Raw genomic sequence first — 21,475 nt, forward strand, 5'->3', positions numbered from 1 at the left:
CTATTAATATTACAACCAGTGTATATTTGACTTCTAGAAATTAGCATTACGGGCATCTTTTGGCACATATGTACTGAGAAAAATGAGGTGATTTCCTGAGTGCTCTAATGGTGATGAATGAAAACTATTTAAGGCAGACATTTAGCACAACGGAGCCTCTTTATGATGTTACTATGGAAAACATAGTTAACAGCAGTATGACAGTGAATACTATTAATAGCTTTTTACTGTGGAGACAGCATTTACTGCCTGACAAGTACTTTGTGGATAGGATTTTCCCCCTCATCACCACAAGAGTTAGCTAGGATATCCATGTAAAACCAAGGCTCGGAGAAGTTAAATAACTTGACAGGGTCATGTAGAATTAAATAGAATTAAATTAGATTTTTGATTTTAATCCAGACCTACCTGATTGCAGAGTTCATTTTGTCTGTACTAAGTTCACCGAATAGGGTAATTTCGGATAAAATTAATACACTGCGCTTAGTATATTAGGAAGCACCAATAGTACTAATAATACTTTGGTTAGATGAACTTGCTGCCCTTCTGCTTTGAGTGCTTCATAGATCATGCTTGCCTGGTGGAACAGAAGGCTTTTCAACCATATCACAGAGCAAATTTTTGACATAATGCTCACCTTTAGTGCAGAGAAATGATACCAGCATTCCGTGCTTTCCTGAAGAGGCATGATAAGACCATTGCTACCAAAATGCTGAGGTAAGTTCTGAGGGAGCACACAGTGGGGGTGGCCCAAGGACAGGGCACACTTTGATCTTCAGGGAGCGACCAGGTTTCCCTTTTCTATGCCTTATGCAGCCTCCCAGAGCTGCTTTTGTACCCATCCCGAAGATTCGAAGAATATATTAATCTCTATGCTCTGAGGCTTCACACTCCTGCAGAACACGTTGACCGTGGGGACTTGACCACTGCAATTGACCAAATCAAAAAATATAAAAGTTATATAGATCAGGTTGGTTGCTGATGAGGGTTCGTTCATGTCCTTTAAAAATGTTACAATGCTTTGTGGTACTGACCCAAAGATCCTGAAATGCCTTATCCTTTCGTGGTGTTCTTTACTTCAAAGTCTTTCCTCCTTTTCATGTGAAACCATTGGGTTCAGTGATTTTTGAGCACGAAGGCAGCTTTTCTAAGCCACACAACAGGAGACAATGTTTTCAGGTATCTGTATAAGTGCAATAAAACTTTTATTTATATGGAAGTTTGAAGAACTGAACATTTGGATTGATTTTTCTAGATAACTAAAAGAAAAAAGTAAAATCCTTTGTTTCTGAAGGTACTTCTTATTAATGAACTTGTCTGCCTCAGTAACTATAGCAATCGTAATTATCCTCTGAAAGAATTTGGCATCTTGGAAGACAGGACTATCGTTCAGAAAATATGGTTGTGATGTGCGTATCACACGGGCATCTGGGCTGAATGTAAACTGATAATATATATGCCCTGAAGATACTTTGTAAATACAGTCTTGTCACTTGCCTCTTTGTTTTAAAACATTGGGGACACAAAATTGAGATTCTTATTAAGTTTATGAAAATACTGAGCCCTGTCTCAAGTGCCATAAAATATTTTAAACCTGTTTTTAATGTATAAAAACTTCCCAATTTTAGTTTGCTTAAAATCACTTTGTTTACTAGATGGAGCAAAACATCAGGATGAAAGATCAGCTGCCAGACATACAGAGAATCGTGCAGGGATGCCCGGTGCATATTCTGACCTACTCATTACATCTCATGCTCGTGACTTTAACCTCACATCATTGGCAAAAGGAGACATGCAGATTTCGATTCAGCTAACATCTATTGAATGCCTGCTTCATGCCATGTGCCAGCAAGCTTTCACATTTCACATCCTTGATAGCTGTAAGGATGCATATGAGAAGAAGTGCAAGTGGACTTGACCCTCCCCCATAACTTTTCTACAGCCTCAGCTCCTTGATTGGTACTTCTGTGAACATGACCTCCTTTGGGGAAAGGGGCCATGACTCCTATTATTTTATACTTTCCTGTATATCGTGCCTGGTGTAGGATTCTGTACACTGAGAACATCTGAAAAAAATCTCAGGAGTCCTCTGTTAGTTATTAACTATAGGATATCATCTGGTTCCACTCTTCCTTCTTTCTTACTGCCTTGCCTCCCACTTCATGATCAAATCACACAAATCGTCTCATAGTTCTCCAATTGCATTAGCCTTTCTCCACACACTTGTGCTTTGCCCATGCTTTTCCTTCTCTGAAATTGCCTTCCTTTCTCATTGCTATTGGATAAACTATTTGTCCTTTAAAAATCCAGTTCAATCATTACCTTCCTTGTAAAGTTTGCCAACATCTCCAGCTGTGAGTTCCCCCCTTCTTGGTATCCTACGGCACCCTGAAGATCTCTGTCATACTTTTTTTTTTTTTTTTTTTACCACTCCTTAGTTCATGAGACTGAAGCTCCGTCAGGTATGAGCTATGATTTATATCCTCTAATGTTTGGCATATAGTAGGAACTTGATATATGAAATATGTTGAATTAAGGTACCAATTTATTGGAAATATTTTTATTTGGTCAAATTGGGAAAACAAGATGGAGCTATTTTGTTTGAATTTAGATCTGCAAATTTTGGTAGGGAGAGTGGAGTTGACTGGATTACAAAAAGTCCAAAATCTTAGAACTCATAGAGTCCAATCTTACTTCTGAATCACTGTTCACACCAAGTAATCCTCTCATGGTTAAATCAGTACAAGGGCCCAGCTTCTGAATTTTTAACAATCCATTCTTTTCCTTTCCTTGATCCCTTCTTACATGCTCCCTACCATCCCCCCCCTCTCTTTTTTTAATACTAGGAAAGCATTTAAAGCATTTATAACTAAAACCATAATTTCTGGTACTTTTAAGAATTGGACAACACCTTCAAATATAGTTTTCATTCTGAGTTCTGTGGACTTTGTAAAGAAAACCAATTTTGTCAATAATAAAAATATTCACTTTTTAATAATTCAACAGAGTTCTACTCAACACAGTTTCTGGGATATAGAACAGTTCTGCTTGAGTGGAACTTTTTATTTTCTACAAATTTATGAATGTTTCTAATTTTGTTTTTGATTTCACAGCCTCTATCAGAAGAAAACAGATATTTGATTAGGGTACAAGATGTAGCCCAACTTCACTGCTGTGATGAGGCAGTAAGTTTCCCTTTAAGGTAAACATTCAACTATCCTATGGCTGTGACTACGTCTTGCTCATTTTATACATGGGATTCGGTAATCTATGTATTGGACTGAAAATGTAACACACACATTCCTCTGAAGCATTGTAAGGTGCTTTATGACCTTACTTACATTCCAGGCAGAAACTTGATAGAATGTGAGGAAATACATTATCTCTGCCAGAATCACAAACTGCATAGAGGCAGGAATTCTGAGGATGGTCATTTTCCTACTGAAAGAAGATCCAAGTGTTGTGGGTATCACACCAGTGATTTGCTCAGCTATAAGGAAGAGAAGACTAGTTAATTATCCTCAAAGAGTTACTGAGGTTAGTATTAAAAAGATCTCACCAAGAGACCACCTTATATTGAGGTCTCACCATATCTGTTTTGCACAGTGCTCACAGTAGTGTAAGAACAAAAGATGGGAGGGGTGCCAATTTCTGTAAGCTGGCAATCCCTTTCCTCCTCTATAACAAGGACAGGCAAACTTTCTTTGTAAAGGGTCAGATAGTAAACATCCTAGGTCTTGTTGGCCAGATGATTTTTGTGGCAACTACTAACTTCATTGTAGCAGAAAAGTAGCAACATAATGATACATAAATAATGCAATCTTCATAAACAGTACAATACATAAATGAAAGAGCATGGCTGTGTTACAGTAAAATTTTATTTATAAAACAAGTGATGGGGCCATAATTTGCTGATACCTGCTTTAGAAAATTGTTTGCAAAACTATGTTCTCAATATTAATGGCAAAGATGACAACTCAGAAAATAGTAACCAAATAGAGAGAAATCAACTCCTATGATTTGTCCAGCTCCAATAAAAGAAATAAAAATGGATTTGCCTGTTATTTCAATTAATATTTCAGTGAATGTTTCCCAAAGATGTAGGTCGGTTGGTGGGGGGGGGGTGGCGGGGGGGTGGTTCTAAGAAATCCAGGGCTTTCCCCTTTTTCTTGACTAGAGAAATGAAAAATCAAATGAAAATCAAATCACACAATTGTGTCACTTTTCTCATTATCATAGTGTTTTTGTTTTCTTTGTTTTGTTGTTTTTGTTCAGTAGCAATAGAAATGAGCTGTAGGGATGGAAGGAAACTAGCTATCAAACCAGCAATTCTAAGCACACTGGGGTAGTAGGAGACATGCTAGGAATTATTCCAGTTTTTTATTATTAGAATTTATTTTATATTTGTTTTTAATATTAGAATTTATTTCTGGCCTACATAATTTACCTTCTCTCTAAAAAACTTCTTTTAACCTTTCTTTCTAGGCAGGTCTACTGCAATGAATTTCCTCAACTCTTGAGTCTTTATTTCTCTTTCACTTTTGAAGGATAATTTTGCTGGCTACAGAATTGTGGATTGCTGCGTTCTTTTCTTTCAACATTTTACTCTCTTCTTGTTTGCCTGGTTTCTGAAGAGACATCTAGTGTAATTCTTATTCTTGTTCTTCTTTGGTAAAGTGTTTTTTTGTTTTGTTCTTTTTTTTCCCCCCAAGATTTTATCTTTGATTTTCTGGATTTTGAATGTAATATCAAACATGCCTAGGTGTAGAAATTTTGGTATTCACCCTGCTTGGTATTCTCTAAGTTTCCTGGACCTGTGGTTTTGGACTCTCAATAATTTTGGAAAATTCTCAGCCATCATCACTTCAGGTATTTCTTCTGTTGTTCCTTTGTCTTTTTTCTCCATGTGATGATAGTCCCATTACACATATGTACACCTTTTGTAATTGTCCCACGTTTCTTGGGTAGTTTGTTCCTTTCTTTTTCAGTCTTTTTTTTTCTCTTTGCTTTTTCAGTTTGGTTAGTTTCTATTGATGTATTTTCAAGCTCATTGATTCTTTCCTCAGCTATGTCCAGTCTACTAATGAACCCATCAAAGGCATTACTCATTTCCATTTCAGTGTTTTTAAATCTACAATCTTTTAATTCTTAGTTTCCATTTCTTTATTTCTATTACTCATCTGTTCTTTTGTTGCATGTTGTCCTCCTTTTTCATTAGAGTACTTGGCTTATTCATTATAAATATTTTAAATTCCTGATCTAATAATTCCAACAACATCCCTGCCATATAAGTCTGATTCTGATGCTCGATTTATCAAACTGTTCTCTTTTCTCTTCGTATGACTTGTAATTTTTTTTTGTTGAAAGCTAGACATGACATGTTAGGTGAAAAGAACTGATGTATGGCATCCCTGGTGGCTCAGCAGTTTAGCACTGCCTTCACTTCAGCCCAGGGCCTGATCCTGGAGACCCGGGCTCCCTGCATGGAGCCTGTGTCTCTGCCTCTCTCTCTCTCTCTCTCTCTCTCTCTGTGTGTGTGTGTGTGTGTGTGTGTGTCTCCCATGAATAAATAAATAAAATCTTTAAAAATAAATAAAATAAAATAAAATCTTTAAAAAAAAGAACTGATGTAAACAGTTCTTCAGTGTGAGGTATTGTTTATGTGGCTAGATGTTAGCCTATTTTTACTGCTTGTTGTAGCTGTGGTATCAGAGGCTACAGTTTATTTTGGTATTCTTGTTTTTGTCTCCCCTGTTGTCACTAAGTTTCCCTAGAGATCCCTTAAATAGGGTCTGAGCCTTCTAGTTCTTATTAGCTGTAATCCCTTGTCATTATAAGGAATCCTTTTGATGTGGTGTCAAATGGGAAGGGAAGAAGAGTTCTATAATCTCATGATTAGGTCTTAATTTTTTAGTGAGCTGTGCCCCTGGGCTAGGACTCTCACAAGTGTCTTTCAGTCCTTTTTGTTTTGTTGTTGTACACTTCTAAAAGACAGGAAGGCTAGAGGGGCCTGGAGGTGGGTGTTTCCCTTCCCCCATATGGTTAGATTCTGGTAAAATAGTTTCCCTTGAGGTAAACTGTAAGGTTTACCCCATCTTTTCCTTTGGTAAAGAGAAGAGAACTCTTTGGGCACCATTTCTAAAAAGTTACCATTCCCCTCCCTATCAGGAATAATGAAAATATTTTTCTTTGATCTTCACAGTGAGAACCTAGTGGTGCTCCTGGAAGTAAAACTCCTGAAAGTTTTAAATTCATGCAAATGGAGAGAGAATGTTCCCCTAAGGCTAGGCTTCCAGGAGTCGCTACTCTTAAAGTAGTTCACACTGACTCTTAACAATTAGTCAGTTCTCCTTTAAATACTCTTTTTTGATGCTCCTCCAGCAAGGAGTTTCTGCTTCCAGTAAGCTGTGCTTCTTTCAGTGTCTCTCCAGCTTTTGGGGTGCTGGTTTCCCTTGTGACCTTAATTCACTGATACATCAGAGAAGAGTTGTTGATGCTGAGGTTTTCAGCTTCTTTTTTGTTGTGAGGTTGGAAGTTAGGACTTCCAAGCTCTTTACCTGTCCAACCTGAAACCAGATTCTCAATTATTAGAATTTAGGCTTGTCTTCAGTATTGGGACAATAGAGAGTACATTTAAGAATTTGAGGACAATGGGAGAATACTAAATTATTTTACCCTCTAATTATGAGGTACATTTATATTAAAATAGGCACTATCGCAGTGATTTGCCAAGCAAATAAATGTAAATGTAACTTTACATTAACATTTAAAATTAAGTAAATACAAGATAGGTTCATATTCCAAAAAGTATTATAGAATATTTAGCCTGCAACTTTGTTTTCTATCATTTTGGAATGTCCCATAAAACTTAAGAAATCCCATTCCCATAACTTCCACTAGGGATTTCTATTCAGAGGAAACTCTGCTTATATTTATAATACTGACTCACATGAGTATAAGGCTTTATAATTCACCATATTTTTAAGTCAACACTTTTATTTTTTATTGTAATCTCTACACCCAACATGGGGCTCAAACTCACAACTCCGAGATCAAGAGTTACATGGTCTTCCAACTGAACTAGCCAGGTGCCCCTATCATATTTTTAAACTCTCTCATTTGATACACTCATTACAATCACTTGCTAAGGCATGTAGGACTGGAACAGTGTTATTGGTGAGAATCTGGATTTAAGTAAGTTTTCTGAGGCCACAGAAAAAGTGCTGGTCTGAAATTCAAAACCAAGTCTCACTGCTCTATCTACTGATTAGGCCAGCAGGTGAAAAAAATGAATGAACTGAACCTTCCACTAAATAAACTCACCAGCTGAGTAGCACGTACTAGCCAAATTACTAATAGACAAGAGCTGTGACAGAAAAAAACAAGTAAATATTTACACCATAAATGAAAACATTTCCTCTGGGCTAGAGATGAAGTCATAGGGTCATTTTAGAGCGAGGTGATTTGGAGCTATTTGTCTATGGATACAGCCCACAGTTTGGGGATATGTTAAGCTTTTATAATATGTAATTTGGAACTTTTATATCATTTTTCCAGAAACACCAATTTGCATTGATGTGACTTAAGCCTGCTGGTTTTTAAACAGGCTTTTTATGTTCTTGTTGTTCTCTCTTCCCTCACTTGATGTAAAGGTGACAAAAGAAGCCCTCTAGGACTGGTAAATAGTGGCATGGCCTTGAATCACCCAAGGGAGACATCTACTTCTCAGACCAAGTCCTCTTGGGGAAAAGCCCTATTACACTGCCCAAAATGCATAGTGTAAACATTCTTCTTAGCCTTACACAGAGACCGGCAGTCACTTACCAAGGCAACTACATATTGGGGACTTCCCAGGGATACTGGCCTCTGGCTCTGAATCGATTCTTATCCTGGAAACTCAGCCGCTAGCATCAAAAGTCAGCGTGTGGATGTATAGGAGCTACAGTTGTGGTTCAGGTCGGCTCAGAGAACCTATAGTTCGCTGTTGTCTGTTCATGCCCGAGGTTGTAAGATTCCTTTCAAGGTTTTATGTATTTATAGAAGTTGGGTACTTCATCCTGTTGGCAGTCTAATACAATAAACAACAAAAAAACATTTCTAGAATGATATTAGTAATTTAAACTGTAATAGACCTGTTATATTCTGCTGAGTCATTTGAACTATTTCTGAACAAGAAAAGAAACCCTACACAAGTTCAGGGGAAAAGAAATTGTACCCTTGGAATTGGTTCTTGGAGTTGGAGTTGGTTCTTTTGAATCTGCAGAAGTGGCTTTCTGAAACCCTATTAGGATCCATAGTTTCCACTTCTATTGCTTTATTATGTCAATATGAAAGGTGAAATTATTTACTTTGACATATGTAGAACTATTGTTAAGTTTTTAAAAAAGGTTCTGGTGTTTCTCATCTTTGCTTGAAAATTGTTGGAGATCTTGAGGGCCTCCCTCCCTCGCTCCCTTCCTTCCCTATGCCCTCCCTTTCCTTCTTTCTTTTAAAGATTTTATCCACTTATTTTAAGGAGGGAGAGTGAGAGACAGTATGAATGGTGGGAGGAGCAGAGGGAGAGGGACAAGCAGACTCCATGCTGAGCCTGACACAGGACTTGATCCCACCACCCTGAGATCATGACCTGAGCCCAAATCAAGAGTACGACACTTAACCTACTGAGCTGCCCAGGTGCTCCTTGAGGGTCTTAACTTAGTAAATGGCTTTTGAAAACCTTTTTTTTTTTTCTTTAATGATTTTATTTATTCATTCATGAGAGGCACACACACACACAGAGAAGCAGACACAGGCAGAGGGATTAGCAGGCTCCATGCAGGGAGCCCAATGCGGGACTCCATCCCGGGACTCCAGGATCACACCCTGGGCCGAAGGCAGGCGCTAAACCGTTGAGCAACCCAGGGATCCCCCTGAAAACCTTTTTTTCTAGATAGAACACAGATTTTAAATAGCACTCGCATAATCAGATTGAAATAATGAAAACCTCTTTGTGTCTTCAAGCCTCCTTCCCTGTTCACGTCCTCTGATTACAAGTGGCCTCAATTCCAAGATAATGTGCCTGCTCCTGCCCTTCCTTGGGCCAACCACCCGCTCGCTCCCTGTGGGTCACAAAATTGGGATTCTCTCCTTTACTTCCACCCCCAGTGTGACCCTTTCCAAAGGAAAAAGGTGATTACTTACCAAAGCAACCACCCGTTTCAAAGCCACTTCTTTAGAACACATTCTGATAATTCAGGTAAAACAGCAGAGTTTTATTATAGCTTTGAACATTTTTCTAAACTAGTACGAGAGGAGAAGTAATTGTTCTTATTAGTAATATGGTAAAATTGCCAGAAAAGGACAATATGGGTGGGGTTCTCTTATCTACTTAAAGTGGCCATTCACCACATATAGACCATTACACACAGATTTAAATATCTCCTCCCTTTCTTGCTTCCTCTCTTCCTCGTCACTAGTTCTATATGCACCATTATTGTCAGGATACCCTATCAACTTGATCTAGAATATGATTTCCTGTAAGACATCAGTATATGTGAAGCACCACACTCCTTCCAGCCTAAGTCATAACCACATAGACATGGAGAGGAAATGTGTGAGAAAGGTAAAGCTGGCTCTGGTGGTTGGGTGACCACTGCATTTCTCCTTATCCATACACTTAACATAGCCAGTACCTCCTAACACTCTCCAAATAGCTGAACCTGAAATATAATAATCCTCACCAGGACTCTGGATCCAATCCTTTGCCTAGCATGACACAGTTGTTACTAATAGATGGTTTAAATTCCTCACCACTCAAAGTATGGTCTGTACATTAGCATTATAAGGGAGCTATTATAGATGCAGAAAATCTCAGAACTCTAGCTCTACTGCATCAAAATTTGCATTTTAACAAAAATCTCCAGGTAATTTAGAGGGACATTAAAGTTTGTACTGTGTACAAGTCAGAGCCATTGTCATATACAATGAATTCTAAATGGTAATTTTAGCAGCTTTTATGGACAGCAATCGGAGTTGTTTTTAAGATTTTATTTATTAAAAAAAAGATTTTATTTATTCATGAGAGACATAGAAAGAGACAGACACAGGCAGAGAGAGAAGCAGGCTCCATGCAGGGGGCCCGATGCAGGACTTGATCCCAGCTCTCCAGGATCACGCCCTGAAGGCAGTGCTAAACCGCTGAGCCACCCAGGCTGCCCATCAATCTGAAAGTTTTTGATAAAAATACATAAAACCTTTGACCAATCAATCCTACCCTCCAGAGGCCTATTTGATAGAAGTAACCGTGTAAGGGATTTGATTTTATGTGAAGATCAGTTTATTTGAACATTGCACATAGTGGCAATAAAGAACTAGTGAAAGGAGAGAGGTAAGGGAGAAAAGAGACCCAAGTCTGTAAACAAAATCACTGAGCATCGGGACACCTGGGTGGCTCAGTGTTGAGTGTCCACCTTCAGATCAGGGTGTGATGCTGGGTCCTGGGATTGAATCCAGGGCTCCCTTCGAGGAGCCTATTCTCCCTCTGTATCTCTGCCTCTCCCTGTCTCTCATGAATAAATAAAATCTTTAAACAAAAACAAAGAACAAAATCACTGAGCATCAAAAGGGGAAGAGTTGAATAAATGATGGTCTACCCACACCCTAAAGTATTATTTGGCCATTAAAAATAATAAAGGGGCAGCTGGGTGGCTCAGTTGGTTAAGCATTGGACTATTGATTTCGGCTCAGGTCATATCAGGTCCTGAGATCAGTGTAGGGTCTGCTGGAGATTCTCTCACTCTGTCCCTCCCCCCACTTGAGTTCTTTCAAATAAATCTTAAAAAAAAAAGCATAAATAAAATAAAGCAAAATAAAAAATAGTTAACTTGAAGTGATTCCCATTCCTAAGTGACAAAAGCAGGAAAAACTGTGGATAATATAACCATTTTTGTAAAATTATGGCAACCTACCTATAAATAGATGTATACATACATACACGTATGTGTGGGTGGATTTACCTGAGCAAGGATGAAAACAAAGATAGAGAGTGGGTGGCCTGAGTGCAGGGAGGAGGGGACCAAGCAAAAAGAAAAAGTGAAACAAAAAAGGACACTTAAAAAAAGCCAATGGTGTGGATTGATGCCACTTAAGCATTTATGTACAACTTTATAAGGATTTAAATTGACAATTTAAAAATCAAACAAAGATGGTAAAGAAAAAATGAGACTTCCTCTGAACATCAAGCCAGACTCCCTTCCTTAGAGTAACTGAGGGTTGCTTGATGCTTCTAAGAGAAAAACGTTTTTTGGTTATCCTCCTATCAAAATACTGAGCTAGCCTCACGTCGTCTCTCCTGGTGTATGGGCGTGTGTGGGGTGCTAGGTCCTCCACAACATGTTGCTTGACTCCCTGGTGAGTACACACACAAGTAAACCCATACTAGGGTACATCAGACACAAAATTCCAAACTTGACAGAAGTTTAATGACACAGCTCTAGCATGATTCATGTCAGAAAGGAGAAGTTCCATGTCCCTTTCCCTCATATTGATTGAATCCTTGCCTAGTGGGTAAGTCAATTCATTCCACCAAGAACCTTGAGGCCCGCCCACAGCATTGGTCTGAGACAGAAGGGGACTGTTCACACCAGGAGGAAAATATGAGAACTCCAACGAGCCATCCCAAAGGTCTGTAGTGGGCAAAGCCTTGCCTGTTGGCTTATCAATGCAAAAATGGTGTACTGTGTAACAAAGCGTGTAGGTCTACCTAACCCTTTTCCACTTTAACACAGGCTCTACGAACAAACCCGTGACCTCAGTCTTTTCCTCTTCAATATGCACTGCTGGTTTCTAGTCGGGGCACACTGCATACTCCATTTGAAAGAACTTCAAAATCCACCTACCAGTTCATTGCATCAGTGGCCCTTCATAGTTTACTTGTAGAGGATATTCCAGATTCCAAATATATGTATTCTTTTTCTTTTTTTTTTTTAAATTTTTATTTATTTATGATAGTCACACACACAGAGAGAAAGAGAGGCAGAGACACAGGCAGAGGGAGAAGCAGGCTCCATGCACCAGGAGCCCGACGTGGGATTCGATCTCGGGTCTCCAGGATCACGCCCTGGGCCAAAGGCAGGCGCTAAACCGCTGCGCCACCCAGGGATCCCATGTATTCTTTTTCTTCCAAGAGTTAAAGACCTTTAGAAAGCTGTATTATATAATGCTCATTAACTATTGAAATATAAAATAGAAAAAGGAATGGAATTTTCATTTCCAAGTTTGCAAATAGTTCTCCCAATGTTTTTAGGAGTTCATTAATGTAAATTTGCATCTATCTGAAATAGCAAAAGAAAGGAATGCTGGCATTGTCAGACATGCACTACATTATTAGGAAAATAACTTGAAAATCACAAAGGGAAGCATGAACCCACATTATCCTAAGTTCTTTGAAGCAATCAGCCAGGAGAGCCACTTACTACTGCTTGTAAATGTTACAACTTTACACTCTTACCTATTATTTTTCCATTTTACTAGGACTCTATACTGCCTATCAATGTTATATTTTTTTTATTTTTATATGCTGTTTCCATTCCACTAGAACAAAGTGATTACTACAGATCTGTGTACCTTTTAAGTTCATATTCAAGTTGACAGTTCTTCTCTAATTAACAGATTTGCAAAGGATGTTTAATAACAAACATTTCACTCATTAATCTCAATAGAGCTGTCGTCTGTTACAAAAAGAAACCCTACTTAAAACTACCATGCCTATTTTTAGTTATTGTCCTACATTCTACTTCTTAAAAGGATCCTTCTCTTTCCTGTTAGGCCAATCTGAATGGAGTACCTCTCGTTCCAATCCTTTTCACCACGTGAAGGCAGGCTGAAGGTTAAAGCTGGAACAAAGGTCTTAGGGAACTCACCCGGTAAAAAGGATTGCTTCCCTTTAGCTTTAGCATCATTTTAAATCTGAACCTGAGAAAAAATGAATACCAAAGGTGAAAATAAGTATTTCCACCTAGAAGACAAAACTCAGGTGACATATCTATAATCACTAGGAATGGTTAAGGAGAGTAAGATATCTACTTTTCATCTCCCCGTAAGTCAGCACTGCCCTGTTGTCAAATTGCCGTCAACTACATAGGTGGCTTAATTCTAACAAAGGCCTTCATACCAAGGTGGGTCAGGCTTAGCTCTCAACATCTTTACCTGCACCAACTCAAGGCGGACTGTTACTGGTGCTAGTTTCTTCTGGAGTGGCTGAGACAAGGAATTAAAGAACATGACATCATCTACCACTTCGTCTTTAAAAATAACTGCTAATTAAACAATCACAAAGATGAGATTATTTTAGATTATATTACAATTATTCAGTATTTTTAGTAAGTTATATTCTAAAATGGACTTGTGTTTGTTGGAATTCCTTTTCAGTTGTCAATATACTCCTAAAGATGACTTGATCAATTATTGAATTTTAAACCCTTTTCTTTTCTTTTGATTGTGACCTGCCAGGATTAGTGGGCTTGAAATATTTTTTACAGATGTCAAGAATGCATTTATTCTTCATGGTGAATGGATTTGTGCTACAGAGGCTGAGGATGATAAATTCCTATGGTTGTCAGTGCTCCAAAGTGCAATCAAAAGTAGTATGGAGAAGTGAGAAAACATTATGGACGCTAATTCTCCCTGGCACAGACAGTGTATTTTGTGTTCCAGAAGATACAGTAGGAAGTAGAATGATGATTTGTCATGGATGATGGGAGAATGAACTAGGATGACCCATAAAGTCCCTCCTAACTTTTAAACTTTATCATCTATGTTCAACTATGCAAAGAAATGTATAGTAATAACAATTTGAGCCCAAAATTCTGAAGCACTTCTTTTTGTAGTTATTTTTCACAGACAGTATTATTTAATTTGACTGATGAAACCTAAGACAGAACAAGGATAATTGTGTATTTAAACTTTTGTTTTATGATCTAATGAAAAAGTCAGTATAAACAAGTATTTCTTAATGATCATTCTAGAGAAATATTTTGACTTACCAATCCCATCTTTATAAATTTTCATGATATAATTATTGGTTTAAAAATGTGTATAAGAATTTTAAAGGGCAATTTACTCAAAAACCTGTTACATACATCCTTAATGTGAACATACTCCTCCAGAGAGCATTAAAAATAAACCACTACGAAGTACTAAAAAAGTACCGTGATTTTTAAGTGTCTTTTGGTTGCAAAATTAAAATTTTCAGACCTTCCAAGTAAGTTTCAAAAAGTTAAATTAGACATTGTTAAATTAGAAGGCTGTTGGGGGAAAAAAAACTTTTAGGAAACAAAAATAATTAAGACAATTGTGTTTGAAGAAACAGCAAAACAGGTGCTCAGTAGTTTTCTGTACTTTTAAAATCATTTAATTATTTAACAAACTGAAGCTATAAATCTATTAGCCACTTGGAACTTCTGCTGATGTATACTGCAGTACTATTTTTTACGTAAAGTCGGTATTAATCTTGGGAGCTTTCAGTTGTCGGTTTCCTTTCTCTTTCATATTCTCTTTTCAGATAATAAAAATCTACAAGTATACCCTCGGACTGTGAACTGGGCTATTTTAAAGTTTCTTTTTTCCAATAACATACAAAATTCCTTCTAATTCTTAAAAATTTAAATTCCTGTTAAAAATGTAGAGAAGTTAAAATATTGTGCTGTGTTATTAATATAAAATCACACTTTGATTCTGTGATCCTACAGACAGCATAAACCACTACATCTGATGTTGGTCAGCAGTGAATGCAAATTTACATATGTGATCAAAATGTATCTATATCATATAATATGAAACAAATCATACGACATTATATCATCCTGAATAGGGCACACTACAGAAGCTCTGTTAATAGGAAAAACCAATCTATATGGCTGAAGATTGAATGACAAGATAGCTGAAAGTAAATTAGAAATCTCCAGAAATTTCCATTTATTTCATGAATAATCAATGCCCTCAGATGTTTTAAAACATTATTATTTGAAAATAATCTCTGTAGCAACTGATAAGCATAAGCTTCTAATTGAGAGTTAAATGCATAAATCATGCAAAAAATGATGTCTGCATTGGGTGGTACTTATGTTGTTTGTGGTCACAACACCTTCCCTTCGCTTCTAGGAGACAATCAAGAAAGACCTGTCTTCATAGCATCTTCATAAGTTTACATGACTGCTGAGGTAAAATCACACACACAATTCTAGGTTATTGGCAAAATTGCTCCAATTTTCACTGGGAAAATGAGAATATCTGCCCCTCAAGTTGACATAGAAGAACCTGGAAGTACCAAAGGACCGCCAAAGAACACTGATTATGGTTAAAGGATGCCTCAACCAATACAGTTCTTTCAAATCAAAAATTAAGTAGGAAACTCATTTTCAAAATTTTTACAAAATATAGATGCTTTATGTAAAATATTAAACCTAAAAAACAAGTTGACAGTTTATTTAATTTTCTCTCCTTTTACAAGTATTTGTGCTTGAGATATAGATGGGAAGGCCATTCTGTAAACCAAATCAGTGTGAGATGCTGGCCAGGTAAATATGCTGAACCAATGTCATGTATTCCTGATACTATGGAGTTAAGAAGGGTGGGCTATACCAACAAACACAATATATCCTCCAGGAAAAGTCATCCTGACCCTTTTATTGTTGAAATTAAAAAATAAAAGATACTTAAATACAGGTGAACATATAGGGCAAAACAGAATCATAAAATTTAACGTTGAATTAAGCAGTGAGCTGAATGTTTGGGTCTCCAAATTGGCTTGAACCCAAAACTGCTTAAAAATGGGTATGTTCACAGTTAACGGCAATTGGCTTATAGGTGAGAGAATGGTCGAAGCTGTTCCAGTTGAACTTCCAGAGAAATTCTCTCCTCAAGAACATCCTGAAAAAGATGCAAAACTAAGTTATGTTTCGAAGTATATAAAAGTAAGGCACATCTAACAACTCAACATCAAGAAAACAATCTAAATTTGTTAAGAAGATGAAGGGAGAGTCATTCGTATTTTAAATTTTTTTTGTATTTTATTTATGATAGTCACACAGAGAGAGAGAGAGGCATAGACACAGGCAGAGGGAGAAGCAGGCTCCATGCACCGGGAGCCCGATGTGGGATTCGATCCCGGGTCTCCAGGATCACGCCCTGGGTCAAAGGCAGGCGCCAAACCGCTGCACCACCCAGGGATCCCAGTCATTCGTATTTTAAAACGATACTTCACTTAGGAAAGTTTATATGTATGTAATATTAAAATATGATCTTAATTAAAATCTTTTTCTTACTAAATCAGGGTAATAAAGTGTTTTTTTAATTATTAGAAAAGCCAATATTTGCAAATGATGCTATTAATTCATGCATTTTGCATTAAGCCTACAGTAACAGTAGATGACCATTAACACAGACTCTTTCTCCTGGTGATTATAATATCTGGTCATAACAACTCCTGAACCTGATTTGAGTTTGGGTTTCATAATGAATAAATTTATTTTGCAATCAGAATTTCTAATCACTGTTGGTTTTGAGCAGTCTTTTCAGATAGCCAGCAAATCCTAACTTACCTACTTATTTTTATTTTTCTCAATCATGCTGATAGTATTGTGTTTTAATCAGAACTACCTCTTCCTACTTCATATCATACTTCCTGTTTTCTGTTCTCAAAAATAACGAGAAAAGTTATTTTTAAAATAGCTCCTATATACATGTTTCTATAGGCGTCTTTAGTTCTTCAGAAAAAGATCCATCAACAAAATTTTCATTATCAAAGTATGGTAACAGCAAGCTTATCCTTAGTTTTACATTCTTCCTTTATAATAGACCAAATTCATAATCATAGAATGACTACAAATATCTACTTTGGTCAAAGAGCTATACAAAAATATTCATTCACAGATATTTATCAAGTGCCTAACATGTGCTAGGTTTGGGGTAGAGACAAGATGGTTATGAGTTTATCGAGGAGAGTCCCAGTTTATTTCTGATTTCCTGCCTAAACATTAACACATCCCTCTCTCTTTTTCTCTCCAAAGTATTTTTGTTTGGACAACCTATATATGGTCAACCTGCACAGAAAAAAATTATGATTTACTCTCAGTGAGTTCATTTTAGTAGGACAAAGAGACAAATGTGCCATAATAATTCCAGATAGTGTGATGAATGCTGGTTGAGGGATAAAAACAGAATGTTATGGGAACAAGCATTCATTTTACACTTCCACAGACTCTTTTTTCCTCATTTTAGTGGTGTGCAACCTTCCTACTCCAAGTGGGACCAACAGTCATTCCCATCATCCGGAAGCTTACAAAGAAATGCAGAATTCTCAGATCCCACTCCATACCTAGTATGAATCAGAATTTGTATTTTAACACGATCTCTGATTAACTGTATACACATCAAGATGTGAGAGCCACTGGTTTACAAGACATGAATGCTTAATAATGTTGGTAAACCATGAATGATTCTGGCTAATTTTTACTTGCAGGGATTCAAAAAAATCATAGTAGTAAGAAAGAAAAACAAACCCATTCCTCTCAAGTATAAATGATGGGAATATACACTGGCCGTAAGTCCCATTTCTACTTAAGGCTTTTCTTTTCTTTTCCACATTCAAAATGACCTCAATTGTCCTCATCCTCCTTCTTTAGATCCGTTTAACTCCCTTTAATAGAATCTGAGTTGTCTTTGATAAAGGGATAAACTAACAATACTCAAATCATCTTAAAATTAGAGTATAGAAAATCATGTATATGATCTTGGAGGTACCTGAGGTCACAACATTTCTTATCTTGGGTTTTATTATGAAAGTTTAGGAACATTATACAAACAGTGATGCCATACATAGACTGTCTTATTTTATATACATATATAAAGATATATATATATATAAATATATATAAAGACAATCAGACCAGAATCAAGCATACAAAACTTCTTTTAATACCCAAAGATTCAAAGGCATAAAGAACATTTTAGATACACGTTTCTCTTGGTGCCTGGGAAGTATTATACTAGCTTAAGAATTGCTGGATCAGGGATCCCTGGGTGGCGCAGCGGTTTGGCGCCTGCCTTTGGCCTAGGGCGCGATCCTGGAGACCCAGGATCGAATCTCACATCGGGCTCCCGGTGCATGGAGCCTGCTTCTCCCTCTGCCTATGTCTCTGCGCCTCTCTCTCTCTCTCTGTGACTATCGTAAATAAATAAAAATTAAAAAAAAAAAAAAAAAGAATTGCTGGATCACTTTTAAGTTCTAGTTAACTGAGATGTTCTGAGTCCATGGGACTTCCCAAATAAAGATTCAGAATACCTTTAATTGTTGCTGCAATTCACTGTTCAATCTGGCCAAAACTGTGTTGGTTTCCTTATTGCGTCTAATTGATGCCTGAATTGCTTTCTTATCTTTCCCAATAGACCTAAGATAAAAAGAGCAAGAAAAACAGATTGTCATTTCTTATCTTAAATTCTCTCCATTCTTCCAACCTATCTCTAAATCCAGAAACTAGAGGGAACATTTTTTGCCTTAGCAGCATCGCTCAACCTTACTTGTTCCGTTTCAATGGTCAACCAAAAGTACCTAAGCTTCAGGAGCTTAAGTATTATGGTTATTGTTTTAATTCTTCTTATCTGTAGAATCACCTGCATTTATTAGTCCAGAGCAGGCAATGGCAACCATTTTCTATCAATGACCACATAGTAAATATTTTAATTTGTGGGCCAAATGGTTTCTACAGCATATTCTTGGTTTTTGTTTCTTTTCTTTCTTTTTCTCTTCTCTCTTCTCTCCCTTCTTCTTCTTCTTCTTTTTTTTTTACACAAATATAAAAGCCATTTTTAGCTCTGGGCCTTACAGAAAACAGGCCATAAAGTGAATTTGGCCCATGAGCCCTTGTTGGCCAATTCTCGGTCCAGGACAACCATAGTTAAAATCTTAAGTGTTATCTACACTATTAATTTTTAAAAATTTGTTCTAGGGTTTGTGTTAGTTTATCAAAATGAAATTGGAATTGAATCTGATAATAGAAAGGGGGGAAAGTGGGGAGGAATATTACACCTATTCATAAAAAAGAAAACTCTTATTAGAGAGGGAACAGCTGAGAACCTCTGCTCAATTAGAGAGCTATTCTGACTGTAATTTCTTTCATTTTGATAGAAATTTAATTGCTGTGCTTTTTGCTCCTTGTAATTATTTGTGTTTAGGAACAACTCTGATTACCTAGGAATAGAAGGCTGTGATGCAAGCACAGCAGCTAAGACACCTGTCTTCTGCGTATGTTCATCAACTTCTGGCCTTAATTCATCTTCTGATTTTAATCTTCTTCGAACAGGTTTAGGTGGTGGAGCGAGAGGTGTTGTGCCTTTGCTCTACAAGAGAAGAAGTCCATTAACAATGAGCATGTCTTCAAGACATTCACGGTTACTCAGCACTTTACCATAAAGCACTTTGCTTTCTTTAAACTGCTTATTCTCCAAAAATTAAAAGTCACCTGTCCTACTTTATGTATCTGTAACACAGTTAAGTTAAATTTCAATGTGAAAGGGTTTGTTCCTGGTTGACACAATTGTGAAATGTAACTACTTTTTTTAAAAAAGGGTAACATAAGCTCCTTGAGGCCTAAATCTGACTCAAAACTGTAATCCACTGTTTAAATATTAACAGGAAACATGCTCAATATATATGTACTGTTTAATAATATAAAAGGGTGTCTTCAGGGGTGCCTAGGTGGCCCAGTTAGTTAAGCGTCTGCCTTCAGCTCAGGTCATGATCCTGGTGTCTTGGGACCTGGGTGCCCCATCAGGCTCTCTGTTCAGCAGGGAGCCTGCTTCTCCCTCTCCTGCCATTCATGTTCTCTCTCTCAAATATATAAAATCTTTAAAAAAAAAAAGTGGGGGAGTCCAGAAGTATGTATCTATCATCATCATAGGATTTCCTACTCAAAAATACTAAACTATGTCTTAATAAATACATAAAATATATATCTTATATAAAGCAATTTATAAAGTAGAAAGGCAATTCTTTAAAAACTCACAACTAAGATGCACAATTATTTTAACTCTTGAATATGAATGGACTTTTTTTTTAAAGATTTTATTTCTTTATTTATGAGAAACATACAGAGAAAGAGAGAGAGAGAGAGAGACAGAGGGAGAGAGAGAGAGAGAGAGAGAGAGAGAGAAGCAGAGACACAGGCAGAGGGCTCCATGCAGGGAGCCCGACATGGGACTCGATCCCGAGGCTCCAGGATCAGGCCCTGGGCTGAAGGCGGTGCTAAACCGCTGAGCCAACCAGGCTGCCCTGAATGGACATTTTTTTAGAAACTGTGAATTTGACTTCAACAGATTCAAATACAGTATTTTGGTATTTACCATAACTTGGTTTATCTGCTAATAAATAAAAATGACAATAAACTGTCCTGTCATATCTTTGGTTAAGTGCTATTTTTAATTTGTTGCTGTAAGCTGACAAAAATCTATTTCACTATTAAAAAAAAAAAAACCACAGAAATATAGTAAAAAATAAAGTGTCCAGAAAGTAGAATTTAAGTACTCTCAAACACACGCTATAATAACTACGGGAGATGTCCAGATGATAGTAGGAAAAAAATTACCAAAACTTTTCTTTCAATGGAAAAATATACAAATATCTTGAATTTACTTTGAAATACAAAAAAAGGTAAAGATTGATGTAGATAGACGGATGGAGAGATATAGGATAATGCAAGTACAGTAAAATATTAATAGTACAAAGTGTAGGTTTACTGATGTATATACAACGTAAACTTCTCTCAACTTTACTGTATGTTTAAACATTTTCATAATAAAATATTGGGGGAAAAATTATCCCCAAAACAGTAAAGAAAAAGAGCAGAGTATAACACCCTTAGAGGATTGGTAATTTTTCCCTAGGACACTTAAGATTGCAATAAAACAAACAATTTGACAATATATGTGGAAGAATGTCATCAGCAGATAAATTTTGAGAACCTATGGCAAATACTAGATGACAGACTATCCAGACTATCCTCTCCCAGATTTTTTAAATAGATAGACTTTGTTCTGAGACAGACCAAATATATTACAGTTGAAGGCAGTGGAATGGCTTAGAAACTCTGTAGTTAACTTCATTTCTAAGATTTTCATCATCTTTAAAATCTTACAAAGTAAAAATGGTGTCATATAATTTTTTATATGTACAAAATAATCAATATTATAAAAGACTTTTTCCATACCACATTGGCGGGAACACTAGCAGCTGTCTTTTCTTCAATTTTACTATCTGTTTTGGCAACTCGAAGAGAACTTGCAGGATCTGAAGCTTTTTCAACCTGGAGGTGAATACGTTATCGTTTCTAATTACACATAAGCAGTAAACAATAATTATGCATAAATATATGTTAACAAGTCAGAGAGCAAAATGTCATAAGAAAATGTTCATTCTGATAATAAAGAATTTGAGAAAACCCTG

General features: G+C 36.8%; 2 protein-coding genes across 6 annotated transcripts in view; one reads left to right on the forward strand and one right to left on the reverse strand.

Moving 5' to 3' along the window:
• ECT2L (epithelial cell transforming 2 like) overlaps positions 1-13,689 on the forward strand; it is a 77,022-nt gene extending 63,333 nt beyond the window's left edge. Inside the window, 7 exon segments of the mRNA XM_055324689.1 lie at positions 644-717; positions 817-970; positions 1,656-1,721; positions 3,114-3,202; positions 11,766-11,806; positions 11,809-11,941; positions 13,495-13,689. Of these exon segments, the coding sequence (XP_055180664.1) occupies positions 644-717; positions 817-970; positions 1,656-1,721; positions 3,114-3,202; positions 11,766-11,806; positions 11,809-11,941; positions 13,495-13,636 (699 nt within the window). The 3' untranslated portion in view covers positions 13,637-13,689.
• Positions 13,690-15,648: 1,959 nt separating this feature from the next.
• The window catches only part of REPS1 (RALBP1 associated Eps domain containing 1), an 80,350-nt gene continuing 74,523 nt past the window's right edge, over positions 15,649-21,475 (reverse strand). For all 5 annotated transcript variants that reach the window (XM_055324685.1, XM_055324688.1, XM_055324687.1 and 2 more), the window contains 4 exons: positions 21,240-21,335; positions 19,226-19,374; positions 18,320-18,425; positions 15,649-15,906 (listed from right to left, as the gene is read on the reverse strand). In XM_055324685.1, coding sequence (XP_055180660.1) covers positions 15,838-15,906; positions 18,320-18,425; positions 19,226-19,374; positions 21,240-21,335 — 420 coding nt within the window. In that variant the 3' untranslated portion in view covers positions 15,649-15,837. The remainder of the gene's footprint in view (positions 15,907-18,319; positions 18,426-19,225; positions 19,375-21,239; positions 21,336-21,475) is intronic.

This window comes from Nyctereutes procyonoides, unplaced genomic scaffold (genome assembly GCF_905146905.1).
Source record: "Nyctereutes procyonoides isolate TBG_1078 unplaced genomic scaffold, NYPRO_anot_genome, whole genome shotgun sequence".
In the NCBI taxonomy this organism is placed as follows: Eukaryota; Metazoa; Chordata; class Mammalia; order Carnivora; family Canidae; genus Nyctereutes; species Nyctereutes procyonoides.